The sequence below is a fragment of the Anguilla anguilla genome, chromosome 10, assembly GCF_013347855.1.
Source record: "Anguilla anguilla isolate fAngAng1 chromosome 10, fAngAng1.pri, whole genome shotgun sequence".
Lineage (NCBI taxonomy): Eukaryota > Metazoa > Chordata > Actinopteri > Anguilliformes > Anguillidae > Anguilla > Anguilla anguilla.
Window position 1 is genome coordinate 4806547 of NC_049210.1, and position 18508 is coordinate 4825054.

The 18508-nt window shown below is 48.1% G+C and overlaps 1 protein-coding gene across 1 annotated transcript in view; it reads right to left on the reverse strand.

The window, feature by feature from the left end:
• rtn4r (reticulon 4 receptor) overlaps positions 1 to 17506 on the reverse strand; it is a 45293-nt gene extending 27787 nt beyond the window's left edge. The window contains exon 1 of the mRNA XM_035435665.1: positions 16820 to 17506. Coding sequence (XP_035291556.1) covers positions 16820 to 16841 — 22 coding nt within the window. The 5' untranslated portion in view covers positions 16842 to 17506. The remainder of the gene's footprint in view (positions 1 to 16819) is intronic.
• Between the last annotated feature and the right edge of the window lie 1002 nt (positions 17507 to 18508).

Consider the following 18508-nt stretch of genomic DNA (forward strand, 5'->3'; position numbering starts at 1 on the left):
AACAAAGAGATGAGATGAGAGATGCCACCCAAAATATCTGTCAGAAAAAAGCCTCTTTCAGGTTTACCGTTCTGTGGCGGATTGTTCCTCTTTATGTGCCTGCCCTTGGTATGCAGTAGTTAAGGTCAGGTACCATGAATTTGTTTTTTGGGGGGAATGTATTTGGCGAGAGGGAAGAATCAGAATCGCCAGGACAGGTCACCAGTCCATCGCAGGGCCCACACACCGTTCACACACATACCGATGGGCAATTTTATGCCTCCAGTTAGCCTAACTGGCATGTCTTTGGACTGTGGGAGTACCCGGACGAAACCCACGCGGACACGGGGAGAACATGCAAACTCCAAACAGAAAGGCCCTGGCTTTGACTTAAACCGGGGACCTACCTGCCGTGAGGCGACAGGGTGACCTACTGCACCACCATCCCACCCGAGTCTAAAAAAGGACTGGTGTGATATGCAAATTTGACCCAATGGGACAGCTCTGCATGGGTCTGTGGATGGAGGGGGAAAAAAACACTGGCAATGAACAGTGACTGGAGGCTCAGAAATAAGAAATCATACATCCCACGTCTATTGCAACACACGGAACCTCAGGAGTTGCAGCACTACTGCCAAAGACTAGCCTCTAACAGATCAACCAGCTGCAAGTCATTCCTTTCTCCCACCACACCAGGCATGGAACCACAGTGATACAGTGCTCCACTCCATAAATAAATAAACTTTAAAAGTCTATGGTGAAATGTGCCATGTAAAAAAAAAAAAATTTTTTTTAAAGACATAACAAAAACAAAAAACAAACATGAAATGAAAAGTGCAATGGAATGCTCTGGAGAGCATCAATATTCAGCGCACCTTCCACTTAAGAACTTCTTCAGACTGCGATTTTTTTTTTCTTTTTGAGTTTTCTTTTCTCTCTCTTTTTTTTAAGTCGGGCAATTTTCGGTTGAACCATCTTATTACCATCCTGCTTCTTGAGTCCATTTAAATGTCCCTTTTACTTTGAATCTATTAGCGACGTGTTTCTGTTGTTGTTGTTTTTTAGGGGTGTTGGTTGGTAGGGGTAGGGATGGAGGGGTGTTCATGTCAGATTCTTCCTACAGCTTTATTCTGTTATGGTGAAAGCTGCTTGGCCACACATTAAAGCAAGAGAACAGTGAGAACTCTCTCTCTCTCCCTCTCTCTCTCTCTCTCTCTCCCTCTCTCTCTCTCTCTCTCTCTCTCTCTCTCTGTCTCTCCCTTTCTCTCTCTCTCTCTCTCTCTCTCTCTCTCTCTCTCAGAGAAACGCCACGATGGCTATAAAACACAGATGGAGGCACCATAGGGGAAGGTGAGGGGGTGAAGGGGGTGAGTGAGGGAGGGAGGGAGGGAGGGAGGGAGGGGTGCGGGTGGGACTCTGCCGAGAAGGCGACTGTTTTCCATCCCGCCGCCCAAGCAGAGAGGGGGGGCAGGAAGGAGCCGCTCGCGTGACGCCCGTATCCGGGCGCCCGCGTTCCGGAGGCTTCTGTCCCCCCGTCTCCGTCGGCGGTCTCCTCGTTCCCTTGGCCGCCGTCCCCGCCGCTGAAGGCTGCCAACGCGCGGCCTTGCCGCAGCGATCGGCCAATGGCGGGTTGGCCACGCCCGCCGCCCGGGCGGCTCGGCTCTCGTCGGCGCAGCCCGCCTCCGCCGCTCCCTACCGCCATTTTCTCAAGCCCGCCGAGCACCAGTCTGAGCATGCCCAGATGGCTCCCTTCCCACCTGAGGATATCGTGACCACGAGGCTCCAATTAAATCCATCCTGTTAATGAGGGATCGCACGCACACACGCCTCCCTCTACCCCCCGCACTCTCTCCTAATCTCACTCCCACACACATGCACACACACACACACGCACACGCATGCACACACACAAACTGCCTGTCCTCACCCAGTTTTTCTTTCTTTTTTTTGCTTGCAGCTTTTGGTGATCCTGCTATTTTTAGCCCGCTTCATTTCGCTGAATTTTAATAAGAGCCGTGCATTCCTCTTAAAGTTGCAGAAAAGATAAAGGGCCTTCTGCGCAGCGTCAATGCCTCTTTGAAGGCTCAGTCAAGTTGGCCTTGTGTTCCCGGCTGCTGGTATTGAACGCTGCATGGCATGATGCAGCAAAGCTGATCGTATTTGTGCAGTTTCATGGTTAGGGGGCTCCTCCCTGTGTTTGCTCCCCATGCTTGCCCATGCTTGTTTATATATACTCCTTCCTTATGTTTTTCTGCCTTTGCCCAGCTCTACGCGGGTGACCGAGATCATCCATCCATCCATCATCTATACCCGCTTATCCTGGTCAGGGTCGCAGAGGGTGCTGGAGCCTATCCCAGCATGCATTGGGCGAGAGGCAGGATTACACCCTGGACAGGCCAACGATCTATCGCAGGGCACACACACCATTCACACACACACACCCAGGACCTTGCTATGAGGCAACAATGCTACGCACCGCGCCACCGTGCCGCCCCATGACCAAGATCACTTCTTTAAAAATAAGATCTGCAATTTGTTATAGAGGGGTCTGCTCAAAGATAATGACGAGTATTTCAGTTAATTTTTATTAGAACGCAACACACTACTTGCATTAGTCAAGCTGTAAATCATTTATGTTCACTTTACCCTGTTGTAAAAATAGCCAGAATGGACTACTATATATATAGATGTTATTTATTTATTTATTTATTTATTGCTGCAAGGATGGAGCCAATGGTTAAGTTAAGCCTTTGTCATTAAGGGCTGCAGTACAAGGTTGGCTTTTTAGCCGGAGGCTGCAGCTGAATCACAGAATTGGAGAGCCGCGGTATCTGTGCGATTAATCAAATTGCGGCCCATCTTCTCCTGTGCCGCTGACATCCACTTACACTGTGTTCCTGAGCCCTACCCCACTGTCTCTCCCTCTCTCTCTCTCTATCTCCCCTGTGGTCTCACCATCTCCTTCACATCTCTCCTTCCCTCTCTCCTCCTTTCATCGCCGGCAGAGCCCAGATTGGGGATTGCTCAAACCCTCACATCCATCGCTCCAAATCGGCTTATCTTGTCTTGCGATCTGCGTAATTTGAGGAACTGCGGGGTCGTCTTCTGCGACGATGGGGTTTTTTTTTTTTATGTCCAGAGCAGCAGACTGCCTTTGATTGGCGATGGCTGCTGTTGGGGGCTGGGTAATCGCTATGGCGATACGCGCTAACTAGGCCCGCTAATCTTAGGAACTTCGCTGCACCGCAGAACCTGTGCTTTATCTGGGCCTGTAACCCAAACGCCCCCTTGGCTTTAATGGCGCAATCCTCCATAAAGTCCAATGCTGGCTGCGGCTCCCAGCCCTGAACAACAGGAGGATAAGAGAACAACCTCAAACAACATCTCGTTAAGCCCGAAGTAGCCGCCGCGCTAATTTCGCGTGTTCTTCACCGAGGAGCCGTCCAGGCACAGAGCACCGGGTTTTAATGATGAAGTAATTACTCTCGTCCTGACCAACGGGTCAAAACGAGCCGCGGCGCACGAGGGTTAATTTGCGCAAAGCGTTATTGGCTCAAGGTTTTCCCGTAATTGCTCTAATTGGTCGCAAATGAAGTCGACCCCCTCGTAAACAACGAAACCGCTCGGTGCCACGTGCTATCTGCCGTTAGCCGCTTCCTCTGAAACCGCGGGCTCGGCTCAGAAAGCAGCGGCTTTTTCCTGGTGCTGGCGTTTATATTTAAGTTTTATGAACCTTCTGAACCGCGAGCCTCGTCCCAGCTGAGCTGAAAAAGTTCCCCTCTCTTGGCGGATAGTGCCGCTAATGGATTTTCATAGCGGTAATATCCACCGACATTCCTCTGCCCGTTCCAGGGGAGCCTGCATTTAAAGCTAATGGATCTTGCTGAGGGGTTTGGAAAAACCTGTAATTGCCTCTTTTTCGAGCGGCATGTAATATTTCTGTGTCGTAGCACGGGTTTGCGCAGATTAATTAAACAGGCATATGATATTTCTGTGATAAGCGCGGCGGCAGAAATTGCTTCGTTATCGTCGGCGGTCTTGACGGGAGGGAATCTCTATCTCTAAGCGAGCGCTGTGCCCAGTTTCACGCCTGGAATGGCAAGAAATGCGTTTTGGACGTTTCGACCGTATCTGTGACTTCACGTGTCGTTTTCGATGCGTTTGAAATGAAGTGAAGTGAGCAGGACGGAGGCGTAGTTCGGATGACGCAGCCCCGTTGGCCGGTGTGCGGGTGGTCAGTCTCACACGGAGAACGAGGGCGTGGGGGGTGGGGGGGCGGGGCGGGGGGAACCATGTTAACATGGTGATTGCGTGACACAGGGCAGCCATTACTGCGCGTGTAGGGTGCTCCGCTCTGCTGAGCATGGGTAATGGATCGGCCGTTCAGAGATAACTGGCCAGACTGGCAGCAGCAGATTGGATACATTTGTATTCTTGTGCGGTGACACAAAACGCCAACTGCGATTTGGGAGGGGGTGGGGGAAACGCCCAGTTTGCTTTCATAGCCAAGAGGCCCTTCAAAAGCCAGCGGGAGCTACAAAGCAAAACTATCAATGTTGAATGAACTCTGATTGAGCATTTTTTACTCCAATAGTGTCATTATTATTATTATTATTATTATTATTTGATTAATATGAGCCTATTGTTGCTGTCAGTGGTGAAGCCCTGGCCAGGTGTTCCCCACGCGTCAGACCCTGTCTTTTCTTGAGAGGATTTTGAGAGTCATTCACGGCCTCCTGCACAAAAACAGAACAGGAAGCACGCAGCCTTGGTCTGCGTTGGTGATGTTTGGCGGGCAGGCCCGTGTGACCGGGCATGTGGAAGTGCAGCTGGTGCGGCTCACTGCGAGGCAGAGAGGAGACGCTCGCCTGGCTCCAGTTTCGCGAGGGCGTCGAGCGCACCTTCGTCTGCGCGCTACCTTGTGAAGGCACGTACACCAGTCACTTCACAGGGACGCAGGAGAAACCCAAAACGCTAAACTAAGTTAGTCACAGAAATAAAGACGCTGAAGTCCCTGAGTTAGCCACAGAAACAGATATGCTAAAGTCCCTTGTTTTAGCCACAGAAACAGACATGCTGAAGTCCAAGAGTTCATCACAGAAACAGATATGCTAAAGTTCTTGAGGTAGACACAGAAACAAATATGCTGAAGTGCTTGAATGAGCCGCAGGAACAGATGCGCTGAAGTCTCCAAGTTAATCACAGAAATAAATAAGCTGAAGTCCTCAAGTTAGCCACAGAAACAGATACGCTAAAGCTCCCGCGTTAGCCACAGGAACAAACGGAGAGGTAAGAAGGCACAACCTGTCAATCAATCGTGGCATAACTGTCCAGAGCCTGCATTCAAAAACAGCCGGTACACCGGACGATGGTGAGACGTGGGTAAGAGGAGCTCGATAGCGCCAGGCTGAAGTTAGGTAGGCCCGTGGTGGCGTGAGCGGGGTATTAATAGCTGCAGGCAGGCACGTTTGAACCTGTGGATGTTACATGGCCATGATATATGAATGGCCCAAAATGCTTAATTAATCAAGGAAATATTATTTGTAGTTATTATACTGTCACTAAGGTTGGGCGTTTATCATGGAAAATATTGGTTAAAGACTTCACGGCAATCACGGCAAAGTAGTTGAAAATCTCAGAAAACTGAAAAAAATAGCGTGTTTTAGAGTGTTTCTAAAATGAATAATAATTTGTCAAATTAATTAATAGATCTCACGCACAGCAGTGGGAAATGATTGAAATAACTTGTGTAACTTCATCAGTAACAAGTGTTTGAAGTTTTGAAAAATATCAGCGAGGAGTTGATGCTAGGACCAAATACATAGTAATGCGTTGATAGGCTGGTGGATTTAACCACTTCAGTCCATCACGGAAAGAAAGAGTACGTATTTTTTTGCTTTTAACAGAACGTCAGAAACAGAGCATGTTCAAATTGAATTACTAAAATAATAAAAGCAGGGTTACCGCGTGTCTGTGTTTATTTTCTTAAAGTTTGTTTTGACACACCATGTTGTAAGCTACATCGCAAGGTTTCAGTCCTGTAACTTAGCGCAGTAGCAAGTTCACGCCGGCCTACGCAAGATCCACGCACAGGACAAACTTCTCAGAATGTCCGTTATCACAGTTCGTTTCTCCCGGCGTTCGGCAATATGGTTACGGCCGACACTTTCAAAACCTCCGATAAATCACGGAAAGCACTGAGAACGGGGAAAGTCACGAAACTTCCTAAAAAAAATTGGCAGAAATTACGGAAACCGGGACACCTGCACCTTCCACGACAAACACTCAGCCATAACTATCACATTACCTACGGTAAATCACAACATCAGTCACGCTACCTTCACATAGCCATACGCACCCATTGTTTAACCGAATGTCATCCACATTCTACGCACATATCTCCAGTTTGATTTGTCTATGTGTGCCCATATGCACGCCGGTTTGCAGGAGGGCTTGTGGCAGAGTCTTGGCAGCCTGGTGCCAGTGGGTACGGCAAGAGAAGTGGGCAAAAAAAAAAAATCAGGCTCGTGCTAACCTCTAGCCGAAGTTTCGCCACACCTGATAACTCGTAGGTGATCAGTCAGAGAAGTTTGTCCCGTCTAGATTTTGCGTAGCTCTAAGCAAGTATGAATTAGCAACTGCTGATTCAGAAAAGGCTACAGCTGCCTCGTTTTATTAGGCGTCGTTCGGAAACATTTCCCCCGAAAAAAACATGAATGCAATCTCCACGTAATGGAATCCGATCCAGGCTTGGTCGCCGGCAATGAACGGGCGAGAAGAAATGAAGTCATCGGAGAGTCTTGATTATGTCAGACCGGAAACGTCTGCAAAGAAGCGAAAAAACACTGCCAGGAGATGAGGTGTCGACTGAGCGGTGGTTTCTCTCTCAGAAAAACAAAAAACAAAAAAAAAACCAGCCATGGAAATTCAGCTCTGTGGAGGAGGATAACACAGCAGGGCCTGGTGAATTAGCAAGCGGCGATATGAACCTGGAGATGGATACAGACAAAAGGAAGCTCTCCCTAAATTATCGTCTGGAGGCATGAAACAAACAACGACACCAACAAACAAACAAAAAAAAAAACGAAAAACGACAATACGTAGCAAAGAAGCAGCATGAAGCAGACACGTAATAACGAATGTTTCTGAAAGTGGCCCGTTGCGGAGGTCACATTGGTAAGAGGATTAGAGCGGAATGTATGGAAGAGATTACGAGTGTCACGGGGCCAAATGTTTATCTGCCGCAGAGAAGCGGCACTTCCACGCTAACGCCAGGTGTAATGAACGAATCCGTATTCACCCCTGCTCCTTCCCTTCCGTTAAATCTCCCCCCCCCCACCCCCCACACACACCTCCGCCCACCCCTCCCCTCCCCTCGAGGCCTTCAGATTAAAGATATCATTATAATGGAGATTCTGGTGCTGCTGCAGTGGTCACATTTAATTTCGTAGGCTCTGACATCCGCACGAGATAATCAACGCTTGCAGGAGCGAGCGGGATAATTCGGAACGCCAACCTGAGGGAGATAGGATCTGTGGCGCTCTCTCGGAAGACACAAGAGGGACTATTTATAGATTTTTTACTTTTTTTTTTTTTTTTTTTTACATTTTCATATGAGCCTATTCCTTCTGATCTTTAATGCATTCCACATATGGAGCCTATCTGCACTTGTGTATGGTCTTATTGAGTAGGAGCGCTGATCGAGGTTCTGTTTTGATATTGTGCTCAAGAGGTTAGCATGCGGCCAACAGAAACCTGACCCTAGGTTGAAGAGCTTTGGAGTGTGTGTTTTATTTTGTTTTATTTTTTTCTTCCTACCCTGGCCAGTTGTTCGTAGGGGGAAAATATAATGAAAAGTGTATACTTGACAAGATTGTGACCTGTTCCTTGCATGCATAAAGCATGAACATCAGTCTTGTGGCAGGCTATATGACTACTTCCGCTCTATCCCCCTTTAAGTTCTATCACCCTTTTCCTGCTTTCCGGGGTGTGAGTGTGCATGCTGCTTGAAAGCTGAAAGCTAGCCGCACCCCAAAATCGGTTGGAACCAGCCAGAGGGGTGATGTTCAACGTGATGATTAGATCTACCCTGAACCAGCCGACGAGCAGAGACTTCATGAGATTACGGTCTCAGTCCTGCTAATGTTTCATTCGATTTGACAAATGCTTCTTGTGTTTTTTACACCTTTCGGGTTTACATAACTGTTCTGCGGCTTACGTACAGAGCAAACTAATAACCAGCGTGCAATCTGTCATTCTTCCTCTCTCCCCGCCTGCTATCTGTCTACACAAGAAACAAAAAAAAAAAACTCACAGAATGCCTGGAAAACAAATGCATAGCAGCAGAGGGCTATCGCAGACAGCAAAGGCCTACCACAGACAGGGAAGGCCTATTACAGACAGCCATGGCCAATCACAGACAGCGAAGCCCTATCACAGACAGCGAAGGCCAATCACAGACAGCGATGGCCAATCACAGACAGCGAAGCCCTATCACAGACAGCGAAGGCCAATCACAGACAGCGATGGCCAATCACAGACAGCGAAGGCCAATCACAGACAGCGGAACGGAAGCAAAGTTTCTGCGAGTGATAATTCGGTCCCGCGTCTGTTTATTTATTTGTTTCCCGTGCGTGCCTCGGACGCAGAGCTAATTGGCAGCGTGTCTCACGCGTAACCGTATCTCCGTTAAGGGCCGCGTTTGCAGTACGGTCGCACTTACGCCACCGAGCGATCGCTCAGATCACGCCAGGGTGTTCCCGAGGGTACAAATTTTGATTGTGGATCGCTGGTGCGTCGCTGCGTGTTTACGAGGGACTTGCTGGCGCGTGCGATCCGACCGGTCACCTGCTCTACGGCTTCTGGGACGAATCGCGAGGAACGCGAAATGGTTAGAATTTGTCGATAAGCATTGTCGGCCACGTCTCCCAGTGACGCTCGATCTCCAAAGCTATCTTTGCTTAAATAGATTTCATTTGCAGTTTGTATTTATTTATTTGATTTTTTTATTTTTTTTTGGGTGGGGGTTGCCCCTTGTTCCTTAATTGGATTGAGGGGGGGGGAATGCATGTCCTCAAACTGCACCCTCGCCCCCACCCCCTCCACTCTGCATCCTGTTTGGGGGGCGATGGCTGCACATTAAGCTAGGAATTACCTTTTGTGCATCGGAGGGAAAAACTCCCAACTCGGCCCATTTATCAAGACGCGTCTGAAGGATGATTTCATTGGACGCAGTCGGCAATGCTTAGGAATGTTATTGCGGTGGGTAATCGCGCGTCAGTGGGTTCGGGAAATTATATAGCAAAGATACTGTCATCCATATATTCATGTTTACAGCTTTCAGAGAGCAGTCTCACTCCGGCAAGGCATCAATTTCTCCAAAGGGCTGGAGTGCCAAGTGCAAATGCCATTTCCTTTGCAGGCTATACATTTCTCCCGGTACACTTTAGCTGAGCTTGGCTTACAGAGCCATACAAGACTAATAAGCCTTTTTCTCTCGACAAGCAGCTCATATACACAGATTTTTATTTATTTTTTTTATCTCTCTCTCTTGAGACCATTGGCAGGCACTTCTGGGAAACACTGCTTTCAGAAACTGCAGACTGGCCGGTGGTGTGGGAAGTTTCTTCCCCCCCCCACCCCCCCCCCCCTTTTTCTTTTCTTTACTCAACAAATCCAGACCGCCATGTAATTAAAATACAGGAACTCTTTTTTATGGAGAGATCTCAGTCTCTCTGACAAGTTTGAGCTGGAGCGTGAAACCGAAGAACTTAACAGCAAAAGGAAAAAAAAATAAAAGCTCTCACGGAAAGGCTACTTCAGGCTAACCGTTCTCAATGGAAAAGGCCTGCCCAGCATTTCGCTTCGCTGCTGAAGGGAGAGGGCAGTTCACAGTTACACATTGCCGGGTGTGTTGAAATCAAATAAAGCTCCAATTGGGCCCTTTGTTAAGCATTACACAGCATTCTGCCAATCGATTCCCTCTCGAAAGAAACAAATTATTTTGGTCGGAATGCGATAAAGTAATTACATTTAGATTTCTGTTTACAAGAAGAATTAAACTCATCAAGGACTCAACGTGCCGCACTGGATCTAGGCATGAATTTATCATTAAAGATATTAGCATTTCCACAAGATGGAGCCTTAACCAGGCCTCAAGTCAGGCAAAAATGAACACCCCCCCCCCCCAACCCCTCCATTTAAAAACCCACATCCATCACATATCCAGGTTACTTCCAACGCATGCACTCCTATAGTACCATCTAGGCAAGGGGACTCTCAGAAGCCCCACCACCACCACCACCAAGGAAAGGACGTAAACGAACTCTAACAGGTGCAGGGGGACGCTGACCACTGACTTCAGTCGCAGGGAGCGTTGTGCCAGCTGTGCCAGGCAGAGAGCGCGGAGAAGCTAGCGTTTCGCGAGCACGCGAGCGTCGAGCTCAAAGAGGCGGAAATTCCTCGGCGTCAGCTCCCGGGGCTGCGGGCCGCACGGGAGAGGCTTCGGAACACAAATCAATGGAAGATCCTGCTGACTTTTACCCTGCCTTGCCTTTGAAACCCGCTCTGAGACTCCGGAGTCTTACAGAGCGGGTGGTGGGGGGGAGGGGGGGTGGGGGGGGTGGAGACAATGGGCAGAGAGCCCCGACAAAGGCTTCAGTGATCTGCCTAATTAGAGGGCCCGTTCTCCTCTGTCTAATTAACAATTTACTAGCCCATCAGTCAGCTCCTCCACTGTGCTATAATCAGTTTAACAAATGGGCCCGTTCGCCCCTGTCTCCCCCCCACCCCCCCCACCCCCCCCCCCCCCAGGTCTCCCGAAGATTAAACGATTAAAATTTCATGGGAAGGTGTACGCGGGGCCTGAGAGGGGGGCCCCCGGAGCACGCGCGGGTGCGAGGACGGGCAACGCATTTAACCCTTCGACAATTAGCCTTAATCCAATTCAGCCGGGCGTAACGAACGGACATCTAACCGAGTGAGAGATGGGCCGTCTCGGGCATCGCCTGAAAGATTTATGCACCCACTCGGAGAGGAGGGCGGGGGTGGGGTGGTGGGGTGGATGGGGGGGGCGAGAGTTAGAGGGGAGAAGGGGGCAAGAGCACGCCGTCCCGTTAGCATTAGCACCGCTGGCAAAGTAAATCTCAATGGGGACGCACCGGGATGGGGCGGGGGGGGGGGGGGGTCGGTGGGTGGGGGGGGCAGTGAGAGGGGAGAAGGGAGCAAGAGCACGCCGGGCCGTTAGCATTAGCGTTAGCGTTAGCGCTGCCGGTAAAGTAAATCTCAATGGGGAAACTCCGCGCCGGGCAGATTTACCGCTAAGCCCCGCGGTGAACTCCGCTGGGAGCGGACATCGGTGGCGGTTTCACAGCATCTGTCAGGCGCCCGCATCCCAACCCCATAACAAGGCCCAGGCAAGCACGCGGGGAGCTTTGATCCTTCCCGCTAAGCGCCAGTCATACTGCTGCTCAGCGGCTCTTAGCATGGTCAAGGATAGGATTGAGTTTTTTTATTTATTTATTCTTTTTAGATGTGAATAAATGTTCTCTTTTTGTACTATTATTATATTTCTTTTTTAAGTCTGAGCCTTGAAGGAAACTGACCCTGTCAGAGGGAATAGTACTTTTTTTTCCCTCGTTCTTTCCTCCCCCCCCCCCCCCCCCCCCATGGCCTGTTTCGTCATGGAATTTAATTTAAGCATTCCGCTCGCACCGCATTGGCCCCCCGAAATTCCACACTCAAATTATATTTCACAGAAAAGGATTAGACCGCAAATCTGCATGTGTTCCATTTTCCTTTTTATCTCCCGGCTTTTTATTTATTTATTTATTTATTTATTTATTTATTTGGTATCGCAGGCAAAATGCTATTTCCTCTTCTCGCGTTCACGCGTTCACCGTCTCTCTCGCTTACTTTCGGTTACAACGCAGCAGCGTGAGCTCAGCCAAACCGCGGGCTTTTCTGGATCCCCGGGAATTAGCAGAAAGGCCCAGCGTGTGTCGATAAAGCGCACAGATACTCTGTGGGCTCACAGTGTTTTTCTGCTCTTTTCTCTTCTACGGGCTCACAGAAGCAGCTCTGCGGCAGTTGCTCCGGTCAGATGCTAATCGGGGGCTCCTCCTGTTTATATCCAGCATCTTATCAGAGCAGGTTCAACCGGAGGTGCTGTCTAAAGAGTTCGCCCGGCACCTCTATCATCAAAATATCGATCCTTCAGGGGCTGGTGGGAACGATGCAGAAGACCTGCGCTGTCTCTATATATCTCTCTCTCTCTCTGCGCCACTTCTTTCTTCCATCTGCTTTTTCCATCCCTCCCTTTATTTTTTTCCTCTTTTTCTGTATTTCTCTTTCTATCGCTCTGTCTGTCTCTCTCTCCCTTTCTTATGGCTCCCCCTGCTTGTCTGTCTCTCACATCATTCCTTCACTCTCTCTTTCTCTCTCACTCTCAATCCCTCCCTTTATTTTTCTCTCTTTCTCTGTATTTCTCTTTCTATCTCTCTCCCTCCTTCCCTCCCTCTCTCTCTCTCTCTCTCTCTCTCTCTCTCTCTCTCTCTCTCTCTCGCTCCCTCTCTCCCTCTCTCCCCTCCTTCTGAGGTATGAGTCTTTTGATGTGTCTACTCAGTGGCTCTCTGTAGACCCGGGCCTGTTAATTATTTAGCAGAGCAGAAAGCACCTGGTATAATTGAAAGTGGCTCTTCGTGCCTCGGTGTGGACACCCTGGCACTTGATGGATTCGCTGTTTTTCCACGAGCAGCCAGACCTCACAATGACCCAGGCAGAGCAGAGCCCCCCTACTCCTCCTCCTCCCCTTGTTGTTTTCGTTTTTAACTAAGGAACGGGAGGCGGTGGTTATGCAGAGGTCTGCCTGCTTTCCCTCGCGGATTTTGGCGGATTCGGGTTCAGCCGTGTCCGCTCGCGCGCGGGGAGGGGGGGGTGTCGTTGGGCGGAGCGTTACTCGGCTGGAGAGCGGGGGGGGGGGGGGGGAGGGGGGAAGGGGGGGTGGGGGGGAGTGTGTGTAGCCCCTTTTCGGTCCTCACAACGTGTTAGATGTGTGATTAATGTGTCTCCTTTCTGCCTGAGTGGAGCTGGCTGCGGAACAGCAGTGGAGAGGTTTCGCTGACAAACCGTGGCTGATAATACACTCACCCCTCCAGCACCATCCCTCTCTCTCTCTTTCTGTACCCACCCCTCCAGCACCATCCCTCTCTCTCTCTTTCTGTACTCACCCCACACACCATCTCTCTCTCTCTCATTCTACACTCACCCCCACCACCATCCCTCTCTCTCTCATTCTACACTCACCCCCAGCTCCATCTCTCTCTCTCTTTCTACACTCACTCCTCCAGCACCATCCCTCTCTCTCTCTTTCTACACTCACCCCTCCAGCTCCATCCCTCTCTCTCCCTTCCTACACTCACTCCAGCTCCATCCCTCTCTCTCTCTTTCTACACTCACCCCCACCACCATCCCTCTCTCTCTCTTTCTACACTCACTCCTCCAGCACCATCCCTCTCTCTCTCTTTCTACACTCACCCCCAGCTCCATCTCTCTCTCTCTTTCTGTACTCATCCCCACCACCATCCCTCTCTCTCTCTTTCTACACTCACTACTCCAGCACCATCCCTCTTTCTCTCTTTCTGTACTCATCCCCACCACCATCCCTCTCTCTCTCTTTCTACACTCACTACTCCAGCACCATCCCTCTCTCTCTCTTTCTGTACTCATCCCCACCACCATCCCTCTCTCTCTTCCCATGCTCACCTCCACCAGCATCCCTCTCTCTCTCTTCCTCTATCCCTCTCGTATTTCTGTCTCTGACTGGCTGTGTCTGTCTCTCACACACACTCACACACACACACACACACTGACACACACATACATATACATACTGTACATTAGGCACACATGCACCACCAGTCAAATAAACTGATAAATCACCAGAAGAGGCTCCTATTGAAACTAGGCTACGTTTTACCAAATGTTTCCATACAGTCTGTCGTCCGCGATTAGCGGCAGCACGCTACGCTTCATTTGATCTCGTCCTTTGTATGCAAATGCGTTCCAGCTTCAGAATACCGATGGAGGATAATTAAGGAGCGCGGCGCGTGCTAGCAGACGCATCACATCCCTGCGTGATCCGGCCTTAGTTCAGGAGCCTTGTCTCAGCCCTCGTCAAACGTCTCTGACACCACGCCTGGCTCTCCAAACGCAGACCTCTCGATCCGTAGGGCTGTGGAAGAGAAGCTAGCGTGTGCGTGCGTGCGTGCGTGTGTGTGGGTGCGTGTGCGTGTGAGAGGGCGGAGGAGAGGGTGCAGGGGGTGGAGGGAGGCGTGTGTGCGTGCGATCCCTCATTAACAGGATCGATTTAATTGAAGCCTCGTGGTCACGATATCCCCAGGTGGGGAGAGTGGCACGCGCACGCACACGCGTGTGTGCGTGCGTATGTGCGCATGCACGTACGCATGCGTGCGTTTTCCCCATTAGCCTAAAGCTTGGCAGCCCGTACGTAAAAGCAAACACCACCCAGAATCGACAGATATGGATTTTTTATGAGGGGCGTCTGATAAATCTGTCGACTGAATGACAAATCTAAGAATGCAGTCTCTCCAACACTGACAGCTTAAGTGCACAGCGTGACCCAATCAATTTGCATCCTTGCCATTATGGTTAAGGGCTCGGGAGAGCATAACAGTGTAAGACACCACAGTCTCCCAGCAGAAAAAGCCATACATAATAGGCATACCTGGATTCGTGATTATCTTATTATGTAATTGCAGTTGTGACACCAAAGCAACATATGCACAGATTGTTCAAATATTACATAAGCATATTTGTACACAATGATCTAAAAGCATTTTATATTTTTCATCCTCCTTTCCACCTTCCTCTTCATAATAATAATTATTATTATTATTACTATTATTAGACTTGTGGTGTTAGCTTAAATGTAGCAATTATGGAACTGTTTACACGTGATTAGATTATATATATATGTCATATCATGTTCCTGTCAAAAATGTAGTGCACTTATAAAAATGCTGATTTTTGTAAACGCACCATATCTTTGATTCCTTGCATTCGTTTGAAATCATGCCCAGTGACATCTGCGAGCTGATTTGGTGCAGCTGGATTGGATCGGAGGCATCCAATGCATAACCTGTATCTCTGCTCCGTTTGAATACGATAGTCGGGATGCTGGCGCGGGAGGGGGGGGGGGGGGGGGGGGGGGGGGGGGGTTGGTATTTGGGGGTTCAACAACGGCATCGATACCCGTGAATCTCAAGGGTGGCATTTGATTTAACACGTACAGGGCCGTCGTTTAACACCAAAGTGTATTATATGAGCGGTATTATAAGAAAATGTAGGCACTTGCCTGCATATTTTGGGAATGTTTCTTGGCAGAATGATTTTTACGTACATTATTAAAGCCAATTCCGGCACTGAAGCCATTGTCACAATCTACACCTATTATGAGTTTATGAATTTAGATTTTTTGTGATTTTTTAAAATCGGGAATGACAACATTCTATAAAACAATATTCCCAATCATCAGGCTACGTGTGTGCACTGTCCTCAATGATTTTATTGGCAGGCACAAGACCGTAGCCTAGCTCTCTTCTGTTAAAAAGACTGCACTCAGCTTCTTAGAGGAAATCAATATATCATTCGTACAATATAGTCGTGGAACTTTTCTGTAAGGACATTAGATGAAACTGAGAAGCTGATGCTAGTCCATGTGGCAGCCATTGGGTGGTAAGGTTCTGCGACTGCGATTAAGCAAAATTGCTTTCGTCGGACACCAAATACAGTAACTTTGTGCAACGCGTTCATATTTGCCACCTCAAGCCTACTTGAATCAGCCGGGAGCGTCAAGACCCCGCCCAGCTCTTAAATCTCAAGTGCGCTAGCCTCTACACCTTAGATTTTTTTTTTTTTTGTCCCGTCAGCCCTGTACCCGTGTCCTCAAAGTCAGGTACGCAGTGTGTAACGTTCTCTCTCCACGGTACCTGACAACACACCAGGTTTCACTCTCACGATAAGCGTAACGAGTATAAGGCACCAAGCCGTACTGTCCGGGAGAAGCTATGAAGTACATACTGGCGACACGTACTCAGAGAGCAGCACCAAACAGGTAAACCTCGAAAATGCGTCCAGCCGTCCAATGGGCACCCGTGAAAGGTTAATAATAGGTTCCATCGGGTAGGCAAAGTGTCGTAAGCGACGCAAGCATTACAAACGGTGCCCTTCAAACGCTCTCACCTGAATATGAACATTATACATAGCGACAATTCAACGTATACGAATACCGTCTCCTGTTTTTCTTGACGCGTGTTCTGGTGTGCACACACACCAAGCGACCAGCTGTTATATATCCTAGTTACACAATAAGGATGTGGAAACAAATCCCGTGGTTTGGGCTTATATAAAGTCAATGTCCGCATGTGATGTGTTAATAATGAGACAAGCTTAACTGTAAACATAATGTTAGATTAATAAAGTGCAGAGGCAACATATAATAGTGATATATATATATAAACAACTTAATTAAAATATTTAATTATGTTTCTATTTCCTTTGCAGATAATATGTCACGTATCCTTTGACAGGTCCATTTTGAACGCGCTCAATTAAAAAAACGATATTACCAGTAAGCATAGCTGGTTCTTTGATACAAAAAAATAAATATTTATTTTGTCGTATAATTTTTTTCTGTATGCTCAAATCTCCCTATCATGTCCACATACGTAGATTACTGCGTATGTCCCCTGATTATTTAAAAAATAATTACTCACGCACATTCTTGATTGCACATTTCGGAACTTTTCAAAGGTGCACCTACCTTCGACAACAGTAGTCTTCATGTTTATTTGAATAAATCCAGCAAAAGGCACCCCGATCGCGTAGACAAGCTGATCGTTGTCTGTTACCGTAGCAAGGCGCAATTTAAAGCAGAAGTAATCGCAAATCCAGGGTACCGTTAATCGCTGACCACCCTTTACATGAAAACTTTAGCCAAAGGTTTTCTTATGGAAGCGGACCGGAGAGCCAAGTCTCCTTTGGAAGCTGCTCTCAGTCATTTGGGGAGTCCGAGGGGTACAACAACTGCAATTAACATCCAGACAGAAGACCCCGCTCAGACAAGGGGAATAGTCCCCCCAAAAAGAAGGGACTCACAAACAGAAAATACACAACTGCAGCAATCCAACGAGTAACGCCGCCTTGGAGGAACGCAGGGTAGGGGGAAAAACACCGAAGCAATCCACGGGTGCTGAAGCATAGATCCCGCTGTCCCCGGTCTGAATTCTAAAGGCAAATATCCCAATGTGCGTGTAGCCCGTGTACGTGGATGGAGATTGGCTGCAACGCGGCGCGCTATAGGCTTTTGCATGGGATTGCAAAAGAAGAAAGGGCGGGGGAGTGAGGGGTGCTTGTGAGTGCGGAGGGGGGAAAAAAAGCCAAGATGAATGTTTCATGGGTCTGGATCAGGGACTGAACACTGATTAATGTTTTATGGCATCGTGCGGTTTTACGCGAGGGGAATCAGTGAGGAATCGGCTTTTCACATGTAAATAAATAAATAAATAAACAATCGTTAATAAATAAATAAATAAATCACGAGAAGATAATATGTAAGTGAGGGGGTGGCCGAGACAAACGGGCAAAGAATAAACTCGGGCAAGAGGCGGCACTTAAAATATGTCGTCGTAAATCAGAACGGGCAGGTGGTCAGATGAAATCCGTTTCTCCAGGCGTTGCCACTGTCAATTTTGCGCACACAGATCAACTCAAATAAGTCGCCTAAGTTGTCGTATAGGTTATGAAACCCACATTACTGTGGTAAACGATTGTTATTTGTGATAGCCTACGTGGTTATAACCTTGGAAGATATTTTTTTGGTATATATGTATTTCTATCAATATTTCTTGAAAAAGAAGGGGATAAAAACGAATGCATTGATTGCTGTCACACCTCATAAAACAACCAGGACATTTGGTTTCTGTGATGTCTTCTGTAGTATTTACAATACAACGAAACCATTTCCTGGAAAAAAATGATGGACCGTAATTTCGATATGCAGTAATCACGTGTCATCCAAAAATGATAAAAGCGTCCCTACATAATCGACCCGTGCTAGAAAGACGAATTAGATCCGCAACTATAATCTGTAGGTACATTTAGGACAACCCAGGGGGCATTGAATTTGCAGTACATGGTTATTTGTAAGGAAGATACGCCACCCAGCGGATACTCGCACATGTCACGAAAGGAAGGTTACGCCGCTTATCGTCTTCAAACGTAGATCTGTACCACAAATTGAAATATACTGCACTGTATGTCCCAGCATATTAGTCTTTCGTATGGTTAAATATTTAGTATTAGCCTACTGGGGGTGGGAACTTTCCAGAAATTGTGCGTATTTGTGTATATCATTAAGACGAATCAAAATATAGCTGAACCCGATGTATTTGTATGACTTGCAGAACCCAACTTAATATTAAGTGTGCTTTGGACCTATACAATTTTGGCA